Source organism: Schistocerca americana, chromosome 1 (genome assembly GCF_021461395.2).
Source record: "Schistocerca americana isolate TAMUIC-IGC-003095 chromosome 1, iqSchAmer2.1, whole genome shotgun sequence".
Classification (NCBI taxonomy): Eukaryota; Metazoa; Arthropoda; class Insecta; order Orthoptera; family Acrididae; genus Schistocerca; species Schistocerca americana.
In genome coordinates this window covers 778,684,835-778,709,201 of record NC_060119.1, presented here as the reverse complement: position 1 = coordinate 778,709,201, position 24,367 = coordinate 778,684,835, and the positions used below count along the sequence as shown (strand labels likewise).

Genomic DNA, 24,367 nt, shown 5'->3' with positions numbered 1-24,367 from the left:
AGTTCATGCCAACTTTTCAGGCCACTTACAGGATCCACATGGTTAATTATTGTCAACCCCTCCCACTTCATTTATGTTGGCTGCCTCCAGCTGACAACAACAGCCATAATGGGAGTCTTGCAGTGGATCTTTGCAATAAAGGGTGCACCCTGCTTGCTAGTGACTGACAACAGTCCCCAAGTCACAGTGGCTGAATTCTGACAGTTTTACACTCTCAATGGTATTCATCTTTTGACCACACCTCCTTTCCATAAATCCTCAAATGAGCTGGTCTACACCCTTCGATGCTTGAAGCAAGGCAGAGTTTCTTCATGATGTCCTCACAGGATACTTATGAACCAGGATTTCTCTGGATCTCCTCTGTCCATCTTTGAAGCATATGTGGCCATTTTGTTCTACATGGGTGCCCAGTGTGGGTCCTGTAGGGTTCACTTTTTCTGCCATTGCAGTCACATTGTAGACTTTTCAACTCCTGGGTCCTGAACAATGGCTACCTGGTCATTCCTTCCATCCTGTGTTGCGGGATGTGCCAATGTGCATCAATGTGGCTCTACCGGCAACTGAATCACCACACCCGCTGCATCCTGCAGGGATTCCTTCACACCAAAAAGTGTCCAGATCTATCTAAGAAGCTCCAGGTCCAGCACCATTTCCACTGATGGCCTCACATGTCTTCCAGGAGCCTTCTGTTACATCACTGCCCAACTCCCAGCTAAGTCCGCCCTGGACTACCCTGCACTGGTCACATAGATACCAGCTCTACACACCAATTTAGTAACCTTGCCAGACACGTAAATGAATGATCAATATATGAATGTCGGAAGCATCTGGCACCTACAGCAGGAATGGAGCCACTATTGCAGGCCAGTTAACTGAGAACCCCTAGCAGGTCAAATAAAAGATAAAAACTCAGTCATCAGCTACACAGGAAAAACTTTATTTGGTTAACGTTACCAGTTTTGACAGTTTAAACTGTTATCTTCAGAAGAGAAATAGGCTTCTATCATTGGTAAACCAATGTCAAAATAAGAATTAGATGGTAGTGTCCTCCAAAGGGCTGGCAAATTAAAAACAAGTGTACAAAGACCAAACAGCAGAAGTAAAATCGGTTTGTTAAAACAATTGTAAAATAGTTAAGCTTATGATCCACAATATATCTTTGCCACAGAATCAATAAAATGGAGTGACATCATTAAAAATATATGGTATGTGCGATGAGTGGAAAACAATTAACTGCCAAATTTCACATCGTACATAACATGTGTAACAAAAGTCAAGTACTAAACTGATGACATGAAGGGCACTGAACACACAAACACACACACACACACACACACACACACACACACACACATATATATATATATATATATATATATATATATATATATATATATATATATATATATATATATATATATATATCAAAAACAAAGATGATGTGACTTACCAAACGAAAGTGCTGGCACGTCGATAGACACACAAACAAACACAAACATACACACAAAATTCAAGCTTTTGCAACAAACTGTTGCCTCATCAGGAAAGAGGGAAGGAGAGGGAAAGACGAAAGGATGTGGGTTTTAAGGGAGAAGGTAAGGAATCATTCCAATCCTGGGAGCGGAAAGACTTACCTTAGGGGGAAAAAAGAACGGGTATACACTCGCACACACACACATTCCATCCACACACATACGGACACAAGCAGACATATTTAAAGTCTTTAAATATGTCTGCTTGTGTCTATATATGTGTGGATGGATATGTGAGTGTGTGCGAGTGTATACCCGTCTTTCCGCTCCCGGGATTGGAATGACTCCTTACCCTCTCCCTTAAAACCCACATCATTTCGTCTTTCCCTCTCCTTCCCTCTTTCCTGATGAGGCAACAGTTTGTTGCGAAAGCTTGAATTTTGTGTGTATGTTTGTGTTTGTTTGTGTGTCTATCGATGTGCCAGCGCTTTCGTTTGGTAAGTCACATCATCTTTGTTTTTAGATATATTTTTCCCACGTGGAATGTTTTCCTAGGGAAACATACCACGGGGCAAATTGAAATTAGCGGAGATTGAGGCCTGGCGGATAATGAGAAGAGAAGATACACTGAAGGGCAAGTTCCCATCTCCGGAGTTCTGACAGGTTGGTGTTAGTGGGAAGTATCCAGATAACCCGGATGGTGTAACACTGTGCCAAGATGTGCTGGCCATGCACCAAGGCATGTTTAGCCACAGGGTGATCCTCATTACCAACAAACACTGTCTGCCTGTGTCCATTCATGCAAATGGACAGTTTGTTGCTGGTCATTCCCACATAGAAAGCTTCACAGTGTAGGCAGGTCAGTTGGTAAATCACGTGGGTGCTTTCACACATGGTTCTGCCTTTGATCGAGTACACCTTCCAGGTTACAGGACTGGAGTAGGTGGTGGTGGGAGGGTGCATGGGACAGGTTTTACATCGGTGGCGGTTACATAGGTAGGAGCCAGAGGGTAGGGAAGGTGGTTTGGGGATTTCATAGGGATGAACTAAGAGGTTACGAAGGATAGGTGGACGGCGGAAAGACACTCTTCTTGGAGTGAGGAGGATTTCATGAAGGATGGATCTCATTTCAGGGCAGGATTTGAGGAGGTCGTATCCCTGCTGGAGAGCCACATTCAGAGTCTGATCCAGTTCCGGAAAGTATCCTGTCACAAGTGGGGCACTTTTGGGGTTCTTCTGTGGGAGGTTCTGGGTTTGAGGAGATGAGGAAGTGGCTCTGGTTATTTGCTTCTGTACCAGGTCGGGAGGGTAGTTGCGGGATGCGAAAGCTGTTTTCAGGTTGTTGGTGTAATGGTTCAGGGATTCCGGACTGGAGCAGATTCGTTTGCCACGAAGACCTAAGCTGTAGGGAAGGGACCATTTGATGTGGAATGGGTGGCAGCTGTCATAATGGAGGTACTGTTGCTTGTTGGTGGGTTTGATGTGGACGGACATGTGAAGCTGGCCATTGGACAGGTGGAGGTCAACGTCAAGGAAAGTGGCATGGGATTTGGAGTAGGACCAGGTGAATCTGATGGAACCAAAGGAGTTGAGGTTGGAGAGGAAATTCTGGAGTTCTTCTTCACTGTGAGTCCAGATCATGAAGATGTCATCAATAAATCTGTACCAAACTCTGGGTTGGCAGGCCTGGGTAACCAAGAACGCTTCCTCTAAGTGACCCATGAATAGGTTGCCATACGACAGGGCCATCCTGGTGCCCATGGCTGTTCCCTTTAATTGTTGGTATGTCTGACATTTGAAAGTGAAGAAGTTGTGGGTCAGGATGAAGCTGGCTAAGGTAATGAGGAAAGAGGTTTTTGGTAGAGTGGCAGGTGATCGCCGTGCAAGGAAGTGCTCTATCGCAGCGAGGCCCTGGACGTGCGGAATATTTGTGTATAAGGAAGTGGCATCAATGGTTACAAGGATGGTTTCCGGGGGTAACAGACTGGGTAGGGATTCCAGGCGTTCGAGAAAGTGGTTGGTGTCTTTGATGAAGGATGGGAGACTGCATGTGATGGGTTGAAGGTGTTGATCTACGTAGGCAGAGATACGTTCTGTGGGGCTTGGTAGCCAGCCACACTGGGATGGCCGGGATGATTGGGTTTGTGAATTTTAGGAAGAAGGTAGAAGGTAGGGGTGCGGGGTGTTGGTGGGGTCAGGAGGTTGATGGAGTCAGGTGAAAGGTTTTGTAGGGGGCCTAAGGTTCTGAGGATTCCTTGAAGCTCCGCCTGGACATCAGGAATGGGATTACCTTGGCAAACTTTGTATGTAGTGTTGTCTGAAAGCTGACGCAGTCCCTCAGCCACATACTTCCAACGATCAAGTACCACGGTTGTGGAACCCTTGTCCGCCGGAAGAATGACGATGGATCGGTCAGCCTTCAGATCACGGATAGCCTGGGCTTCAGCAGTGGTGATGTTGGGAGTAGGATTAAGGCTTTTTAAGAAGGATTGAGAGGCAAGGCTGGCAGTCAGAAATTCCTGGAAAGTTTGGAGAGGGTGATTTTGAGGAAGAGGAGGTGGGTCCCGCTGTGACGGAGGACGGAACTGTTCCAGGCAGGGTTCAATTTGGATAGTGTCTTGGGGAGTTGGAGCATTAGGAGTAGGATTAGGATCATTTTTCTTCGTGGCAAAGTGATATTTCCAGCAGAGAGTATGGGTGTAGGACAGTAAATCTTTGACAAGGGCTGTTTGGTTGAATCTGGGAGTGGGGCTGAAGGTGAGGCCTTTGGATAGGACGGAGGTTTCGGATTGGGAGAGAGGTTTGGAGGAAAGGTTAACTACTGAATTGGGGTGTTATGGTTCCAGATTGTGTTGATTGGAATTTTGAGGTTTTGGGGGGAGTGGAGCTGGAAGTGGGAGATTGAGTAGATGGGAGAGACTGGGTCTGTGTGCAATGAGAGGAGGTTGAGGTTTGCTGGAAAGGTTGTGAAGGGTGAGTGAGTTGCCTTTCCGGAGGTGGGAAACCAGGAGATTGGATAGTTTTTTGAGGTGGAGGGTGGCATGCTGTTCTAGTTTGTGATTGGCCTGTAGGAGGATGCTCTGAACAGCCGGTGTGCATGTGGGAGAGGAACGATTGAGGACCTCAATCTTTCCTCTCCCAGTCTGTTACCCCCGGAAACCATCCTTGTAACCATTGATGCCACTTCCTTATACACAAATATTCCACATGTCCAGGGCCTCGCTGCGATGGAGCACTTCCTTTCACGGCGATCACATGCCACTCTACCAAAAACCTCTTTCCACATTACCTTAGCCAGCTTCATCCTGACCCACAACTTCTTCACTATCAAAGGCCAGCCATACCAACAATTAAAGGGAACAGCCATGGGCACCAGGATGGCCCCGTTGTACGGCAACCTATTCATGGGTCACTTAGAGGAAGCCTCCTTGGTTACCCAGGCCTGCCAACCCAGAGTTTGGTACAGATTTATTGATGACATCTTCATGATCTGGACTCACAGTGAAGAAGAAATCCAGAATTTCCTCTCCACCCTCAACTCCTTTGGTTCCATCAGATTCACCTGGTCCTACTCCAAATCCCATGCCACTTTCCTTGACATTGACCTCCATCTGTCCAAAGGCCAGCTTCACATGTCCGTCCACATCAAACCCACCAACAAGCAACAGTACCTCCATTATGACAGCTGCCACCCATTCCACATCAAACGGTCCCTTCCCTACAGGCTAGGTCTTCATGGCAAACGAATCAGCTCCAGTCTGGAAGCCCTGCACCATTACACCAACAACCTGACAACAGCTTTCGCATCCCGCAACTACCCTCCCGACCTGGTACAGAAGCAAATAACCAGAGCCACTTCCTCATCCCCTCAAACCCAGAACCTCCCACAGAAGAACCACAAAAGTGCCCCACTTGTGACAGGATACTTTCCGGGACTGGACCAGACTCTGAATGTGGCTCTCCAGCAGGGATACGACTTCTTCAAATCCTGCCCTGAAATGAGATCCATCCTTCATGAAATCCTCCCCACTCCACCAAGAGTGTCTTTCCGCCGTCCACATAATCATCGTAACCTCTCAGTTCATCCCTATGAAATCCCCAAACCATCTTCCCTACCCTCTGGCTCCTACCCTTGTAACCGCCCCCGATGTAAAACTTGTCCCATGCACCCTCCCACCACCACCTACTCCAGTCCTGTAACCCGGAAGGTGTACACAATCGATGGCAGAGCCACGTGTGAAAGCACCCATGTGATTTACCAACTGACCTGCCTACACTGTGATGCATTCTATGTGGGAATGACCAGCAACAAACTGTCCATTCACATGAATGGACACAGGCAGACAGTGTTTGTTGGTAATGAAGATCACCCTGTTGCTAAACATGCCTTGGTGCACAGCCAGCACATCTTGGCACAGTGTTACACCATCCGGGTTATCTGGATACTTCCCACTAACACCAACCTATCTGAACTCCGGAGATGGGAACTTGCTCTTCAATATATCCTCTCTTCCTGTTACCCACCAGGCCTCAATCTCCGCTAATTTCAAGTTGCCGCCGCTCATACCTCATCTGTCATTCAACAACATCTTTGCCTCTGCACTTCCGCCTCGACTGACATCTCTGCCCAAACTCTGTGTCTTTGAATATGTCTGCTTGTGTCTGTATATGTGTGGATGGATATGTGTGTGTGTGCGAGTGTATACCCATCCTTTTTTCCCACTAAGGTAAGTGTTTCCGCTCCCGGGATTGGGATGACTCCTTACCCTGTCCCTTAAAACCCACATCCTTTCGTCTTTCCCACTCCTTCCCTCTTTCCTGATGAAGCAACCGTTGGTTGCGAAAGCTTGAATTTTGTGTGTATGTTTGTGTCTATTGACCTACCAGTGTTTTCGTTTGGTAAGTCACATCATCACATCATCTTTGTTTTTAAATAAAGTGGGAACACTAGTGTGCATACAAACTGTAGTAAATAACACGACAGTTGAAGTGCAAGTATGTATTAAACGTTATAAATCAATATGAAAAGATTTCAAAAAGGCAATAAACTGTGAACCGAGTGTTAAGCAAACAGACATATAAAAATAACATCATTACCATGCAGAAGAATAAATAAAGGAAGGTAAACTATTCATATAAACTATTCATATTTTATTATCATTTTATGGTGGCACCATGAGCCACTGGAATATTGGTGATACATGGAACTGTTCAGTATATTAGAGACAAGGTCAGCCGCTGGATACATGTTAGCAGGAAACACAAGTAAGTGAGCTGCGGTCTGGCTTTGATGGAAGGAAGTGGACACCGCCAAGTCAAATGCTTGTGACAGACCACAGTGTGGTTTACAAGTTGAATTGCTGAGTGGAAACATGCATGTAGCATATCTAGATGCTAAGTAAAACTTGATATATGGGGAGCTAATAAACCTCGGTAAGTGTTGGAAAGTAAGCTAGTGATAATTACACATTAAAAATAATGAGTAGTTCATTGTTATACCAAGAAGACATTGTCAGGGAGTAAGAGGTCTATGTTACATAAACAGCATCAGAACATTTTGTATAGAAAATACAAAAGAAAATTACTTTAAAATCTGTGAACAAGGCTGCTTTGACTGCATAATATATTACATATTTTTAGCAATGACACTCTGTTTTATTGATTCTGTAGCAAATGTATGTTGTAGCTCTTAAGCTTAACTCTTTTACATCTGTTTTAAGAAACCTGTGTTAGTTCTACTGTTCAATCTTTGCACATTTGTTTTTCATACACACACACATGCATGCACGCACACACAACACACACACACACACACACACACACACACACACACACACACACACACACAAGAAAGAGAGGGAGGGAGAGAGAGAATATCATCCAATTCTTACTTTGACATTGGCTTACCAATGGTTTGAACCTATTTACTTCTGAAGATGACAGTTTAAACAGTTGAAACTGATAAAGTGAACCAAGTAAAGGTTTTCTTGTGCAGCTGACAACTGACTTTTATCCTTTCTGAATTATTCTGCAGCTGCTGAACACCATAGTCACACTGACCTCAGGCCATGTGACATCTATCTTTCTGTGCACAGCTGGGAGACCTCTGGCAACATGCTTCCACACTTTCATTCTTTCTGTTGAGTTGTTAAAATGTCATGTTACTTTACCTATTCTGTCTTAAGTTTTGCAGAACACTGTATTTACATACGAAGAATAGTGTAAACATACAGTTCAGAATGTCATTTATTAACTGTGAGCATGGTGGATCTTCTATAATGGTTTGAATGGTCATACTGCAGTTTACAGCAGATTTTGTTATCATATTGAAAGAATAGCTAACTGATAAGATCTTGAAAAACCACTGCAACACTCAAGGTGATAAGGTCCACACTCACTTCTCTGTAAATGTCAAACTGTATGAAACAGGCAGCAGAAAAGAATTACAGTTACTTCAAGTTGTGCAGTGAACACAACCTGGACTACCAACTGGCAAGTATTGCAAAAACATTTACAGGTCTACTACCTTCCTCCAAAATCTTTCAAAGTATTGTATTATCAGCGTAAATGATTTATACTCATGGATCCCCACAATGAATCAGACTCTTTTGGATATCAAAAGTAGACCTGGACCATATTAGGTTGGCATTCATATTATTTTATCTAACTCATGAATGCATTCATATTTTATTCTGTTAAATCAATATTACACTACAATAATTTCTGTGCATTACTACCACATTAGAATTAAGAATTAGAATTAGACTTAAGAATTATTAGAAGTGAGCTCTTCTAATTCTCTTCTCCATATATGAAACCATATTTAGTCACATCGTCAGTTTTAGAATGAACATGTCAGTCACTATAGGGTATGCACTATCCCATATGGAGGTCAATGTTTGTCTTTTGAAAGTCAAAGATCTGGATCCACAACCTTATGGAGAAGATAAGAAAACTTCATGATGAAATTGAGTGCATTCCATTTGTATATAGAATCCAGTGATGAGTGACAAAATTAGTATGAAGAATGAGGCCAAAAGCTATAAACTCTTAAGATAATGCACTCTGTGTCATATTAGTTGATGCATAAGTGCAGCCATCTTACATTAACATCATAGATGATTTTGTTAGAATAAATCACAGGAAGAAAGAGTTCATGTAAGTTGTATGTGCTAGGTCCACTGTTAACAATGTTATTGTGGAAATGAAGGTTGAGGGAACCATTAAGTGCTCTCTACCAAATTAACTCAGAGGGATTTAAACTTTCTGTTCTGTAGAAGCTGATCATCAGACATTCTTGTCAACTGTTGAAGAGGACAATAGTTATAGCTCAGTTACCAAGGTCATTGGTCCTCTGGAACGACACGCTGAGAGGCAATAAGACTCAAGTTTCATTGTCTTGTTGCTGCCTAGAACCAACTGATTGCTGCAATACCTGTTTAGTATTGATTTGGTTGTTGTAAACAACACTGTACTTGTCTGTGGACAAATGGAAGAAGAGTTTTTCGGAATTTTTATCGAGTTACATGAAGTAGCACTCAGATAAGTGTTTGTGGACTTGACAGTTTTTAAGTGAGTCTGTATTGACAACAGTGAAATTTGATAGAGATGGTGTGATGACATGAAGCTGTTTTCCTCTGATTTCAGCTAGGACCCATAGTTTTGGCCAATGGATAAATGAACAAAGGTGTTTCTGGGTTGCCACAAGTTACCCAAAGTGAAATTCCCTGATTTCCAATCACAGTTTTATCATTTTTCCCTGACAAATTTTGAGATATGAAGGGTAAGTAAACATGTAAGTTGATAAAAAATATAAAGACTTTGGTGTTCCTGAACATGTTTTTAACTCTAATTTTCAATGAACAGCAAAATTATTTAATTGGATAGATAAAAAATCTACTCAGCAAGCAGTGGCAGAACACACACATAAAAGACTGCTGTGACTGGCGAGCTTTTGGTGCCAGTGGCTCCTTCAGGCAGAAGGTTTGAAGGGGAAGGAAGAAGGGTGAAGGAAAAGGACTGGAGAGGTCTGGGAAAAGGGGTAGATTTTGGGAAAGTCACCCAGGTCAGGGGTCAGGGGAGACCTACTGTATGAGATGGGGAGAAAAGAACACAGCAGTCTTTTATGTATGTGGTCTGGCACCGCTTGGTGAGTAGATATTTTATATAAACAATTAAATAATTTTATCAATAATTGATTGTTTTCAGTGAATAGTAAATTATGTCTCCTTTACAGGATTTATGATCTTGAGGGTAAATAAACAGGTAAACTGTATAAATAAAAGCTGTTTTTAGTTAAAAGACTTCCGTGTCAACTAATGAGTTAAATCGAATGTTGAATTAACAGCAAGTATTTGCTCTTTCTCCCATATAGGAGTTGTGAACTTTCCATGTGAGCTAATGTGTCAGATTGGCAAGAAATATAAAACGAATATGTTGTATAACATAGCATTAAAGTGTCAAAAATAAGAATGACAATACTAGAGTATGTATAGTGACATTTCCTGTACCAAATAATACTCAGCATTTTGTAAAACAATAAAAAGTCATGTAAACAATTAAAATCAGTCAATCAAAACCAGTCAAAACTTCTTTCTGAGAGAAGTGCTCTCTTCATCAATTCCACTCAGTTCAGTGGCCCTCTTGACCAGTATCCATGAGTTTTTGACCTTAAGTTCATCAACATGCTGGACAATGAACCTCTTCCATCTAGCTCTCTCAAATTATTCATCTTCTAGACATTGCTTCTGCTTCAAAGCCTCACCATACTAATCTTGATCATTGCAATATTCTATCGCTCTCAAATTCTTCATCTTCTAGTCATTGCTTCTCCTTTAAAGCCTCACCATACCAATCTTGAGCATTGCGATAATTCAGAATCTTTCCCTTGTTAACCATCTCATCCACTGAGCCAAAAATAAGATTTTCCAATGTTTTTTTTTTTTTTTTAATTTCCCCGATTTCTCTAACTTGTATGAAATCTCCTGATATTCCCTGATTTCCAGAACTTGTGGCAACCCTGTGTTTATCAAAATATAATGCTCACAGTAACACCTTCCTCATTGTGAGAACAGAATGGAAACAGACATATCCTGTACTACCACGATAATGCTTATCTCCAGAAAACAAGGAGAATGCTTCACAGTTCAAAGAAAATCATATGGATTTACTGGAATAGCCTGTTACAAGCTCTGAAAAATGCTGAGATCAAGTAAAATATGAATCAGATGCTGGAATAATTCACTCAAAAACCTGATAACAAGAATTAAGTATTCCTCAGACTGAATGGAGAAATCTGGCATTAGCATATCAGTAGTTTGCAGAAAGCCTTTGCTGAAGATAAAATATGTACAAGATAAGAACAGTACTAATTACACACTGGAATTTTTGAAGGACAGCATTGGCTTTGTAGACTTTGGTCTGACATCAGAGTTAAATGTGAAAGAATAATTTCACCATGGCTGCAGAACATTAACTGATAACCATCAAAATGAAGATGGAACTGCATAGGGCTACAATAAATTTTTAACCTTGTTAGTAAAATCTACACTATATTAACAAACTCATATGCTAAATTATTGTACAAAGTTTCTTTGGAATTTTTATATTTTCTACAATTTATGATAATTAGGAATGTTTTAATACTTACATAAAATGATTTTGAGTCTTTCTTGCAATTAGCTTTTGTAATGCACTTATCTTGTACTGCCTCAAAGACTTTTGGCATTGAAGCAATTAGAGCAAGTATGACACATGGATGTTTGTCAGATTTGAGAGCCATTACTTCGCTAGCACTGTAACAAAATGTGATAAACCTAATAATAAAATGAAATGAAAGTTTTCAGTAATTAAAATACATTATGAAAAATATCTGGCCTTTAATTTTTAATTCATTTCCAAATAACTGTATGGCACTAAAGTTATTTTCAGGCTATTATGATAATTACCGTTCTTCGTGTGTTACCATAGCCAATGCTGCCTCAGGGAATTTGTAGTATATGGCATAATCTATGGCACTCATGTCCATTGAGTTATACAATAGCTTGCATCCCATTGACAACAGAAGTGCAATGGCATTGGGTTTATTTTCCATTGTGGCTAGATGAAGAGCAGTGTTCTAGAGACAATACAACAATTTACTATTATTTGTAAGCCAGGAATAAACTGAATATGCGCTCAATTTATAACTGTGGACATACCCCATCTTTATCTGGCTGATCTAAGAGGTGAGAGTGTACAGAATGGAGTAACTCCATAGTCTGTGTGTATCCACTCATTGATGCAAGGTGAAGTGGACTGCGGCCATTGTGGTCCCTCTGAAGCAGAGCTCCTCTGTTCAAAAGGAGCTGCACAACTCTAGTGTGTCCTGAAACAGGCACATACTAGGTTGGTAAAAACAAACAGCATTGGAAACTGTAGTAACTAAATGCAGAATCAGATAAATGAAACCAATATTTGAGACAATATATTAGACTTAAAGAACAACTCAGCAAATAGTAGAGGCACTGAGTCATTGGCAGGTACACAAAGAAGACTGAAGCTTCTCTAGGTTTCAGATAAATCATTTTTGAGCTACATATGTGTACTCTGGTTCAAAAAACGAGAAATTTGAAAGCTATCAAAGTTTTCAGTCTTGTCTGTCGGCCTGTTGATAACTCAACACCTTTACTTTTGGTCAGTTGTCACCTTTACTCCTAGATTCAGCATTCCTCCATAACTTTCCACGGAATACTCAGAACTAAAGAAAAGTAACAAATTAGCCTCAAACACTTCTAGCAACACAGCTGCGTATTAAGTTATAACAGGTTTACAAGTGTTGGAAAATTCCAAAGACTTTAACTTTCAGTTTGTTTCAATTTTATCTAAAGAAATGGGAAAACATACAGTATTATATTTCTTGTTTTGAAACCACTTTTTGGTTTCTGTCTAGATAGCTTAAGCATAAGATTATGGTGCTACACGTAGTGTGATTATGAATAACTGTGAATACATATCAAAGCAGTGACACATATTAGTATCAAATTCAAAAATCACAGAAATGAAGGGCACAGAAAAGTAACTTTCAGAGCTCCAGTAGGCATTTTAGTACGTATTTGCTTCATTCTACAGTGTCTGAAGTCATAGCAAGTGCTGGCCGATAAAGCTCTTAAGTTTGTTTACTCATAAGCAGAGGTGAGTGCAGTCCTGTATTTATCAGAACAAGATGAAATACTTCAGCACTGCCTTCCACTATAATCTAAAAAAAATGTTTAAAGATATTTCCCTTAGTTTGAGATTTAACAGAATACAAAACAAAGCTATATGGTATCCCCTTGCTTCAAGATGTTCTATAATCTGTTCATACTGTCTTAAATTTTCATATACAGCAAAGTATGTTATCAATCTCTTGTGAACACTACTGATACTGATCTAAATGTAATATCATACAAAAATGCAAAAACATTGGTATAAACACTGTGGAAATTATATCACTGTGAAATCTTAACCAACAGCATGGTAGCTATGAAGAGCCTTTGTTCAGACCCTGGCAACAATTGTGGACTTGATCAAACTGCTGGTCAGAACACAGTTGGTCTGATCTGGACTACTCATAGTTCCAAGCTTGCACAAAAATGATGCATTTACACTGTTGTTAAACTAGAACTAATTTTAAAACTTAAAATTGATCTCAGTTTTAAAATTCAAAATTAATATTCCATTTACAAATACTAAGATGAGCATTCTCTTAATGTTATATTGGCAATGTTCAGAATATATAATAATTTATCAAAGACAGAAAAATATAATCAGAAAATTTTGTAAATGTAAAGCTAGTAAATTTTGTCAACAACTATTTTTCTGGTGTTGCAGAGAAGCTACACAAAATTTCCCTCAAAAAGGTACCCAGAACAAATTACGTAGACAGCACAGTAATGTGGGAAGATAATACAAAAACTAAAATAGAAGAAGTCAGCAGGCCTATTGTGGTACCATTCATTATTCTGAAGGCATGCGTAGACAGCATACCAACTACATTAACAAGCAAAATAAATGTTTCAGTTTTGGCATTTCTGCATTAATGAGTTAACTGAATAACCACAACCTTTTGGATAAAGAACAGTTTGGCTTCTGAGGTAACTGAGGCACGGTATTGCGTGTAGTTGTGTTTGTGAAAGTGGTACCTGAAGCTCTCAACAAGAATAACAGTGTTGTGGGCATATTTCTAGACTTGTCCAAGGCTTTTGGCACTGTCAGCCACAAGATGGTAGTAAATAAGCTAGAAACATTAGGTATAAGTGGAACAGTTAATCAGTGGGTCCAGTCAAACATGGAAAATAAGGTGCAAAGGGTAGAAATAGCTCACACTAAATATGATGCAATTTTTCTTGTGAAACGATTATCATGGTTACATAGGTATTCCTCAGGGGAAAATTTATAGGACTAATTTTCTTTTTAGTATACTTCAATGACTTTCCAGACAGTATCATATATGGAGGGAAATTTTTTTTTTCTGTTGACAGCAACATTACATTTATTGATAAAACACCAGAAATCCTAGTTGAGAAGACAAATGAAACAGTAAAGGATATGTACAAGTGGTTAGTATGTAACAAAGTGATAATGAAAATATGTTGTTGTTGCAATCTTCAGTCCAAAAACTGATTTGATGCAGCTCTCCATGTTACTCTATCCTGTGCAAGCCTCTTCATCTCTGAGTAACTACTGGAACCTACACCCCTCTGAATCTGCTTACTCTGTTCATCTCTTGGTCTCCCTCTGTGATTTTTACCCCTCACAATTTCCTCCAGTACAAAATTGGTGATCCTTTGATGCCTCAGAATGTGTCCTACCAACTGATCCCTTCTTCTAGTGAGGTTGTGCCGAAAATTTCTCTTCTCCCCGATTCTGTTCATTACCTCCTTAATAGTTACGTGACCCACCCATTTAATCTTCAGGATCCTTCTGCAACCACACATGTCAAAAGCTTCTGTTCTCTTCTTGTCTAAACTGTTTATTGTTCATATTTCACTTCCACACATGGCTACACTCCATACAAACACTTTCAGGAAGGACTTCCTGATACTTAAATCTATACTCGATGTTAACAATTTTCTATTCTTCAGGAAAGCTTTTGTTGCCATTGCCAGTGTACATTTTATATCCTCCCTACTTTGACCATCATCAGTTATTTTACTTCCCATATGGTAAAATTGTTTACTACTTTAAGTGTCTCATTTCCTAATCAAACTCCCTCAGCATCACCTGATTTAATTCAACTACATTCCATTATCCTCGTTTTGCTTTTGTTGATGTTCATCTTATAACCTCCTTTCAAGATACTGTCCATTCCGTTCAACTGCTCTATTCAAGAAAGGGGATAAAGAGATACCATCAAACTACAGACCGATTTCACTTTTTCCAGCATTCTCAAAAATTTTAGAAAAAGTAATGTACAGGCAGCTTCTCAACCATCTGACCACAAATAACATATTATCAAGAACACAGTTTGGATTTCTGAAGGATTCTGATATCGAGAAGTCTATTTATACCTACAGTGAAAATGTACTTAATTCATTAAATAACAAATTACAAGCAGCAGGTATTTTCTGTGATTTATCAAAGGCATTTGATTGTGTGAACCACAACATCCTTTTAAATAAATTAGAATTCTATGGCGTCACGGGCAGTGCTGCAAAATGGTTCAGCTAACAGGAAACAAAGGGTGTCAGTACAAGGGACTAGTGAATTAAGTCATCAGTCATCATCAGAATGGGAAGAAATTACATGTGGTGTCCCACAAGGATCCATCTTAGGGCCATTGATTTTTCTTGTGTACATTAATGATCTCTCATCAGTTACACTGCCAGAAGCAGAGTTCGTTTTGTTTGCAGATGACACAAGTATTGCAATAAATAGTATGTCAAGTGTAGTTCTAGAAAGATCTGCTAATGATATTTTCATGGATATTAATAAATGGTTTAAAGCCAACTCATTGACATTAAACTTTGAAAAGACTCACTACATGCAATTCAGAACCTGTAAGAGGTTTCCACCCAGCATATGCATAAAGTATGAAGAAGAGCAGATAGAAGAGGTTGACAGTCTTAAATTCCTGGGATTACAACTTGATAATAAATTCAGTTGGGAGGAGCACACCACAGAACTACAGAAACGCCTTAACAAATTTGTATTTGCAATTCGAGTGTGCAGACATAGGCGACATAAAAATGAAAAAGTTTGCATACTTTGCCTACTTTCATTCCATGTCATATGGTATATTTTGGGGTAACTCTTCAAGTCAAACAAAAGTTTTCAGAGCCCAAAAGCGTGTAATACGTATTATTTGTGGACTAAATTCATGGACGTCATGTAGAAACCTCTTCAAAGAACTGGGTATACTAACCACTGCCTCTCAGTATATTTACTCCTTAATGAAATTTGTCCTAAATAATATATCTCTTTTTCCAACAAACAGCTCAGTTCATACATACAATACCAGGAACAAAAATGATCTGCACAAAGACTTAAAAGCACTTACTTTAGTTCAAAAAGGTGTCCACTACTCAGGAACACTCAACTTCAATAATTTGCCAGCAAACATAAAAAATTTAGTTACAAATAAAGATCAATTTAAAAGGATCCTGAAAGACTTACCAGTGGCCAACTCCTTCTACTCCATTGACGAATTTTTTATTAGAAACAAATGATGTATATATTCATACTATTAGTATTGTTATTTCAGCTGAAAAAAAAAAAAAAGGTTGACATGTTCCACATCCCCGAGGATCTCCTCAGCACGGATATGTGGAATGAAAAACTAATCTAATCTAATCTAATTTCTGCTCTTCCAAGTCCTTTGTTGCCTCTGACAGAATTACAATGTCATTGGCAAACTTCAAACCTCAGAGTTTTTATTTCTTTTCTCTGGACTTTAATTCCTACTCCAGATGTTTCTTTTGTTTACTTTACTGCTTGCCTGATATACAGACTGAATAACATTGGGGATAGGCTACAACCCTGTCTCAATTCCTTTTCAACCACTGCTTCCCTTTCATGCCCCTCCATTCTTATTACTGGTATCTGGTTTCTGTACAAATTGTAAATAGCCTTTCACTGCCTGTATTTTACCCCTGCCACTTTTAGAATTTGAAAGAGAGTTTTGCAGTCAACATTGTCAAAAGCTTTCTCTAAGTCTACAAAATGCTAAAAACATTGGTTTGCCTTTCCTTAACCTATCTTCTATGAGAGGTCGTAGGGTCAGTATTGCCTTACATGTTCCTGCATTTTTCTGGAATTCAAACTGACGTTTGCCAAGGTCAGCTTCTACTGGTCTTTCCATTCTTCTGTAAAGAATTCATGTCAGTATTTTGCAGCCATGGCTTATTAAACTGACAGTTTGGTAATTTTCACACCTGCCACCAACTGCTTTCTTTGGAATTGGGATTACTATATTCTTCTTACAGTCTGTGGGTATTTCACCTGTCTCATATATCTTGTTCAGCAGATGGAAGAGTTTTGCCATGGCTGTCTCTTCCAAGGTTATCATATAGGCTATCATATATCACAAGGCAATGAACATAGAGGAGACAAATATCATGACTTTTAGCTTTAAGAGGGAAAATCATTATATTGCCATAAATTATAAATATACAGATTGTAGCACACACAGAGCTTTTAAGGATGAATATTGACTTCAGATGACAAATGGCCACAGGTTTGAAGTTTGAACTGTGGGAGAGTGTCACAGAGATGCTGAAGAAACTTAACTGGCAGACTCCTGAAGACAGATGTAAACCATCCCAAGAAAGACTACTTACAAAGTTTCAAGAACTGACTTTAAATGATGTCTCAAGGAATATAGTATAACCCTCTATGTATCACTCACATAGGGATCATGAGGAGAAGGTTAGACTAACTACATCACATGAAGAGACATGTAAAAAAATCATTCTTCTCATGTTCCATACGTACAGGACTAAACCCGAATAACTGGTACAATGGGAGATAACCTCTGCAATGCATTTCAACGGCAGTATGTAAGGTATAGATATAGCTGTAGGCTTAGATCATTGCTCCCATATCTGCCTGAAACTTGATTGATCACCCACTCACTACCAACATAATCAGAATATGCTGGTGTGATGCTTGTGAGACAGCCTCCCAGTTGAGGGGGAGCACCAGGGACTCTAATTACCATCCCATATCTTATCAACTGTCACAAATCCTCACCAATGATCTACCTTGTGGCATACCCCACACATGCATATACATGTGGGCAATACCACCACATATGCACCAAATGACAATTGGGGCTGGACCACCGATTTCCCTATGGAGCAGGAAAGATGCAGAATCATGGCAACACTGATAACTCTACAAATGCCGTTAGCAGGAATTAAGGTGCTGTGACTGACTTGAAACCACTAATTCTGATGCAAGCAAAGATAGGTAGTGCTATGATGTAACTGCAATTGAATTGTAAATGGCATCAACGTTCATTGGCTCAGCAGAAGACAAAGTTACATGGCTCATTCTACAGGGTATCATGGTCTGTTTACCACACACTTCTAACTTGACCACCTACCAATTGTCATACAGTATTTCCTTCATTGCTGCTGTCGACTCATGTGATTCCACAGTCTTAGCAACTTCAGCCAAAGAAAGGTTAGACAAGGCAAATGCCGTAGTTTGGATCTCCTGGCCAGATGTTAAATGGACAACTATGTCCTGAATTAGGACATTGGGGATATTCAAAATGACTCTTGTGTGAGAGACCATACAGGTCAGCAATTGACCTGCCTGGGGTGCTTGAGGTGGTGGTTAAACTGTAACCATGTTGTCACCACATGGATCTGATTACCAGACTTCTGCAGTATCAACTGACATAGGTGCTCAAAGTAAGAATGTTCTAAATCAGCACTTTTGTATCTGCACAGACATGACAATGCCATGAAACTGTCACCGCTGGCATAAAATACTACTATAGCTTGACTTTGACCCTGGGTTTTGAATTTGGAAAGAGGGGATGAAATCCAATTTGTGAATCACTCTGAGTACAGATCAAATAATGTGACCAGCATGAGTGACAGAATTAAGTAAGGACACGGAAAACAGGGATTCACAGGTAGTTGATGTCCATGTAAGAATTACTGAGTCAAGCCTATTGCCCCCAGCAGGTAAACGTTACACGCACAGACACACACACACACACACAGACACACACACACACACACACACACACACACACACACACACACACACAAACACGAACACACACATTCTCTCTGACAGGGTTCTGCACTATTCTGTTGTGTTACCCATGCCAGCTCATCTGCAACCATCTCACTATCCACTGGCAGAGATACTAAATAAACATTTCATTTTTGCTTTACTATATTTCATGAATAATAATCAAAATGATCACTCCAGTGGCAGTCTACTATGTTCAAGACAGTTGCGTCTCTAGTATGGTCATTAGTATAGCTGGCTACCAATATGGAAGTCTCAGATTAGCTAGAGTGACAACTTCAGATTTTGCTTTACTGAAAATGTCAGGAACTGTGCCCAAAGAAACTTGTGGGACCCAATGAGAAGCTGGTGAAATAAAAAAGTAGTGAAATTTGTCATGAAAGCTGTTGAAGTAACATCAAATCAAAGGGCTTGCAACAAGCTGGGAGTCAAATGAAATTGTTACTATGCTCTTTGTAACATTGACTGTTCAAATGCTACCAGAAATGCACCACCCTTCAGCAATAAGCAGTACTCTCATCCAATTTTGCTGAATAACTTCTGCACCATGGTAACAACATTCATCCAGAATGGTTTAAAGTTCAGCAAACAGGAAACATAATCTGGGCAGAAGTCAGTAAAAACAGTGGATGCACTACAGCAAATGTGTATTGGTCCACTGAAGAAGTTTTCATCAGCAATTATGCATGTTGACATATCAAACTTCATTTCAGGCCTGTTCTCATACATAACATACCTTCAATTGGATCAAGCTGTTTTGTAAAGTTCTTCATTTACTATGAGACAACAGAGCATTACCTTGTGCCTTTCCAGTCAAAGAATATCTTGATCAGCAAACAGCACATTGATACTTACTGAAAAATACATATTTTCTCTTGGGCATGGTAACTATTTTCTCAATCACTACAGTGACTGAAGTCTTCATTCTGTTACTGTAACTATAGTCCATTTAAAATTACTCAGTAGCTGACTTACGTCACTTACCACTACATTGTTGCAACATCAGCTGCCATTTACCACTAGGTTGTAGGAGACACACAAACATGGTGGATCACTTTACAAATGCTGTTAATGTGTAATGTGGAGCAATGTTGGAACTGGCCACCATACAGTATGTTGGAAATGCAAGAAGCTTTGTTGACAGCTGATTTTAAGAGATCAATGACTAAACTGGTGATGCATTTTGAAGCCCTGAATTTCCTACACTAACCACAACCTTGTGATGTGGTGACGTGCAATGCATCTGAGAAAATGGTAATCAACAATTTGCTGCAGAATTAAAATCACAACCTCTTTGTTCATAATGACTGAAGCTAAACTCTATGAGCGAACTCAAGGGGGGGGGGGGGGGGGGGGAATCAGTTTCAGCACTAAAAGCAAACTATAATTTCTTGCTATCATTGGTTACCAGAACCTATCCTTATGATGGCTATATGAGCTGCTGCATTACCAACCAATAAGTAGTCCTTGTTGACACTTGGCAGCTGATTGCAGGTGATACAGGCAGACTCCAAATGAATAAAGAATGATGGGAAGAGAAATAAGAGCAAATAACAAACTAAGTATGACAATGAAAATGACATGGCAAAGTATTAGAAATAAAAAATTACATTTGAACCAATTAATTGAATAAAAATAGTAAACTCTTTTGATTAGATTTAACATTTTAAAAAATCACTAAATTTGACAAGATTCGAGCCTACAACCTTCTGCACATTAGGTTTGTGCAATGTGTGTGTGTGTGTGTGTGTGTGTGTGTGTGTGTGTGTGTGTGTGTGTGTGTCTGTGTGTGTGTCTGTGTCTGTGTCTGTGTGTTTGGCTCTCAATGGTGAGGTTATCAGCACCCTTACACTCATTAAAACAAACAAATGTGGAGATAATCGCTAAAATCGTTACAAATTGTTGCACACAAAACGACCACATAGTCACTCTATCTCACAAAACAACTCAGAAAGAGGAAAAGTTGCTAGACAGGAAATTAAAGCACAAAGGAGCTAAAAGAAAAGCACAAGGAAATATCACTGGCTGACCACATACAAAAAAACTTGGGTGAGCCAGTCACCCTGTTATCATTTGTGATGGAATATGAAATGAAAGTGCCAGACCCATGGTTTGGGATCCAGACACATCAAGAAAGAAAGCCAGAAAAGGAATTTGAAGTGACCTGACCAATTTTTGTGGCAGTTTCGCAATGGCAAATGGTTCAGGTGTGATTTTAAGGGCTTTGATTAGAGGAAACCAGCTCCAACACATGAAGTGTCAAATATCAAGTTAATTTTAATCAAATTGTATATACTCAGGTCAGTGTTAAAAATGCACTAATGATGTCTTTATCATCATTTTCTTAAGCATTTATTTTCAGAGCAATCTTAAATTGCTTCTGTTTTGGATAATGGTCAACAAGAGAAGCATAAATTTTGTTCTGATGTATTGTGGCAGATTTTCAATAAACATTGTTCTGAAAAATTCCACATATTGTCAGTATTCTGTTGAAAAATCTCATCATTTTCTTAAGCATTTATTTTCAGAGCAATCTTAAATTGCTTCTGTTTTGGATAACGGTCAACAAGAGAAGCATAAATTTTGTTCTCATGTATTGCGACAGAAGATTTTCAGTAAACATCGTTCTGAAAAATTCCACATATAGTCAGTGTCCTGTTGAAAAATCTCAGAAATAATACAATGAAACCCACCACAGTCCTCTCAACATGTATGCCATATGTAAATGAATATCATCCACGGCTGGTCTTGCATCAAGCAAAATCACACCATCTTTTAAACACTGTTGAATAGCCCTCTCCGTATATTTGTTTGAGCACGTTTTACTAAGATTGCAACCCAATTTCAGATACATGTACAAGCTCCTTAATCTTTAAATATCAGCTCTAACAAACCATCTAGCATCTCATCCGAGAAACTGTAACTTGGCTGTAAGATAAACACAGGCTCTACAACATACTCACTGTTTGAAGTTGGTAAGCTTTTGCGAATGTTTACACATGTTGTGAACACAAGTTATAAATGTAACTTTTTATGTATTCCCAACACAACAGATCAAAAGGAATGTTTTGGGCCTACAACTAGACTTATAATTTCATTTTATGCACTAGACTTTCATGACTGATCGGGTCATTTTCAGGCGTTGCAAGTGACAATCAAAGCCACTGACTGGATCCAAGAAACAATGGTTGTTCATAGGACCCAAAAATGATAACTGGACCAGTCTTCAACATATTGTACATAGAAATGAAGTGGATAGACTGGGTTTGTATCTGAAAATATGCTTCCTGCCAAAAAAGTGAAGCATTCAGAGGGGAAGGAGGAAACAAAATGAAACTTTGTGGCTTGAGAGGATATGTGACGTTATTTCAGTGATTACAAAATTGAATCAAGTTTACAAAAAAACCCACTTATCAGTGTGAGGTTGCATCCCCTATGGCCTGGATATTTGCACTGATTCGGTTGGGGTCCTTGATATTCCGGATACTGGCACTAGGATGAGGTTGATTTCCAAACTTGACCCACATATGTTAAACTGGGGACAAATTTTGGAATCTTGTTGGCCGTGGGACTACCTCAATATGACACAGACAGTTCATAAAGTTATGTGCAATGTGTGGACTACCATTGTCCTGTTGAAAAATGGCAGCGTAATACTGTTGCATGAGAGTTACACATGAGGACCCAGGATGTCAGTGACAAGTTGGCAGAGTTCCCTAAATCACTACTAACCATGACTTATAGTCATACAAAATGGGCCCCCACATCATGGCACCTCGAATAATACCACTGTGCCTCTCCAAAACATTGAAGAGTGGGACCATGGGATCTTTCCTGAGGTCGTCACCATACTTGCTGACAACAGTCATCTGGGATAGTGTAGAATCATGATTCATTGTTGAACACGCAGTCTCTGCTTCCCAGTGACAGCACCATACCAAACAGTGCCTTTTGTGTTGTGGTAATGGCAGTCTACACATGGGACGGTAATTCCATAGCACAGATCCTGAACAATGGCACAGGATGACACAAAATGTTGCAGGGTGTCCATCATTTGTTTTCTGATGGTAGGTGCAGACTAGAAACGGTTATGATATGCTTGGTGCACAATAAGCCAATCCTCCTTCGGTGTTGCCACAAGTTCCCCCCAAGTGAAATTCCCTGATATTTCTCTGATTTCCAGCCAAGTTTTAGGATTTTTCCCTGACAAATTTTGATATCTCATGGGTAAGTTAAGACATAAGTCGACAATCTGTCTTTGTAATTACGGTACAAGAAACAATAGCGTAAATGAGGAAATACGTAAAAAAAATCTTGCAAGCAGATCGTGTTTCCTGATGGGAGCAAAAATCTTAAGTGCTAACATCAACATCTTTTGTGATGGAGAAAGTAAGCCAAATTGTATTGTGTTTCATTAAGACCACTGATGTTATTTCAATAAAACAAAACACATTTGGTGACAAAAATAAGCATTTCCTTGGAGTTGCAAGACAGATTTAAAATACCTTCTCTGATTTCAGAAATAACATCAGAAAAAAGTAGGCCTCTTGAAAAAAGAGTATAACGTGGGGAAGAACTGGGTAAATCAACTCTGTAGGTGACCACCAATAAAATGTTTGTTCTACTATGTTCGTTATTCAGTTATTACCCACTGTGTTATGTCTATTATTTTATGTGTATTGTGTGACTTTTCTTTTGAGAAATACTTGAGCACATGGCTTTCAAACTGCCAGTGACTGACACAAATTTCTTCTTCTCATATGTCCATACTTTCCAACATATAAACTACTTCTGGAGTGCAAAAATGTACTAGAACAAATACAATGTCTATAAAATACCACACTGTACAACATACTTGGTGTGAGACAGTCACAATTCCTGAAATCCATCACCCATGGCTTCTGGCCTGCTGAGGAGCACCACAGTCCTGGGTCTCTGGATAAACCATGAAAATCTGCTGCATTACACCACACACAAACAGATCTGGCCTGTGAGCAGATCAGTGAGACTAGACCTGTTGGGCAGGGCCTGCACATTAGTGGGAACCAAATGGCTTCAGACCAACAGGCCTGATCCTTACAGAAACCTGCATAAACAGCCTGCAGTTTTGGCCCATCGCGAAAATCCACTCATGTGGCCAGCTATTCATGAGCCACAGACAGCATGTCGATGAAATGAGAACAAGGTGATCAATCCATGCAACAGATAACTTGTTCAAATACTCTGAGAATCAATAATAATGAGGATACGTACCAACTCACCGTAAAGATGATTGCTGAGTCATAGACAGACACGTAGAAAAAGACAATCATCCTCATGCAACTAAATTTTCAGCCTTAGCTTTTGTCAGAAAATGAGAGCACACCCACATCCACACAATCACTCAGAAACAACTCATGCACACATGACAACTGTCTAGTGCTGCTGTGTCTACAGTTTCTGAGAATCAGATCCAAACAAACCGCTCCTCATGCCTTCCTGCCTCTCGTCAGCAGCTGCTAGTCTAGTGACAAGAAGTGGTGACAGCACTGACTGCAAGCTGAGGGAAATGGTAGGAAGGGGAGAAGCAGTAGTAATGAGGGAGTAGGGAAGTGGCACACGTACTCAGCTACACCCAGCCAGTGATGCTGTATGACACATCAGTAAACAAACCATTTCATCTACTG

At 39.8% G+C, this 24,367-nt stretch overlaps 1 protein-coding gene across 1 annotated transcript in view; it reads right to left on the bottom strand.

The window, feature by feature from the left end:
* The window catches only part of LOC124594163 (transient receptor potential cation channel subfamily A member 1), a 208,368-nt gene that overhangs the window by 104,042 nt on the left and 79,959 nt on the right, over positions 1-24,367 (bottom strand). Inside the window, exons 10-12 of the mRNA XM_047132522.1 lie at positions 11,672-11,838; positions 11,420-11,589; positions 11,122-11,266 (exon numbers count right to left, since the gene is read on the bottom strand). Coding sequence (XP_046988478.1) covers positions 11,122-11,266; positions 11,420-11,589; positions 11,672-11,838 — 482 coding nt within the window. The remainder of the gene's footprint in view (positions 1-11,121; positions 11,267-11,419; positions 11,590-11,671; positions 11,839-24,367) is intronic.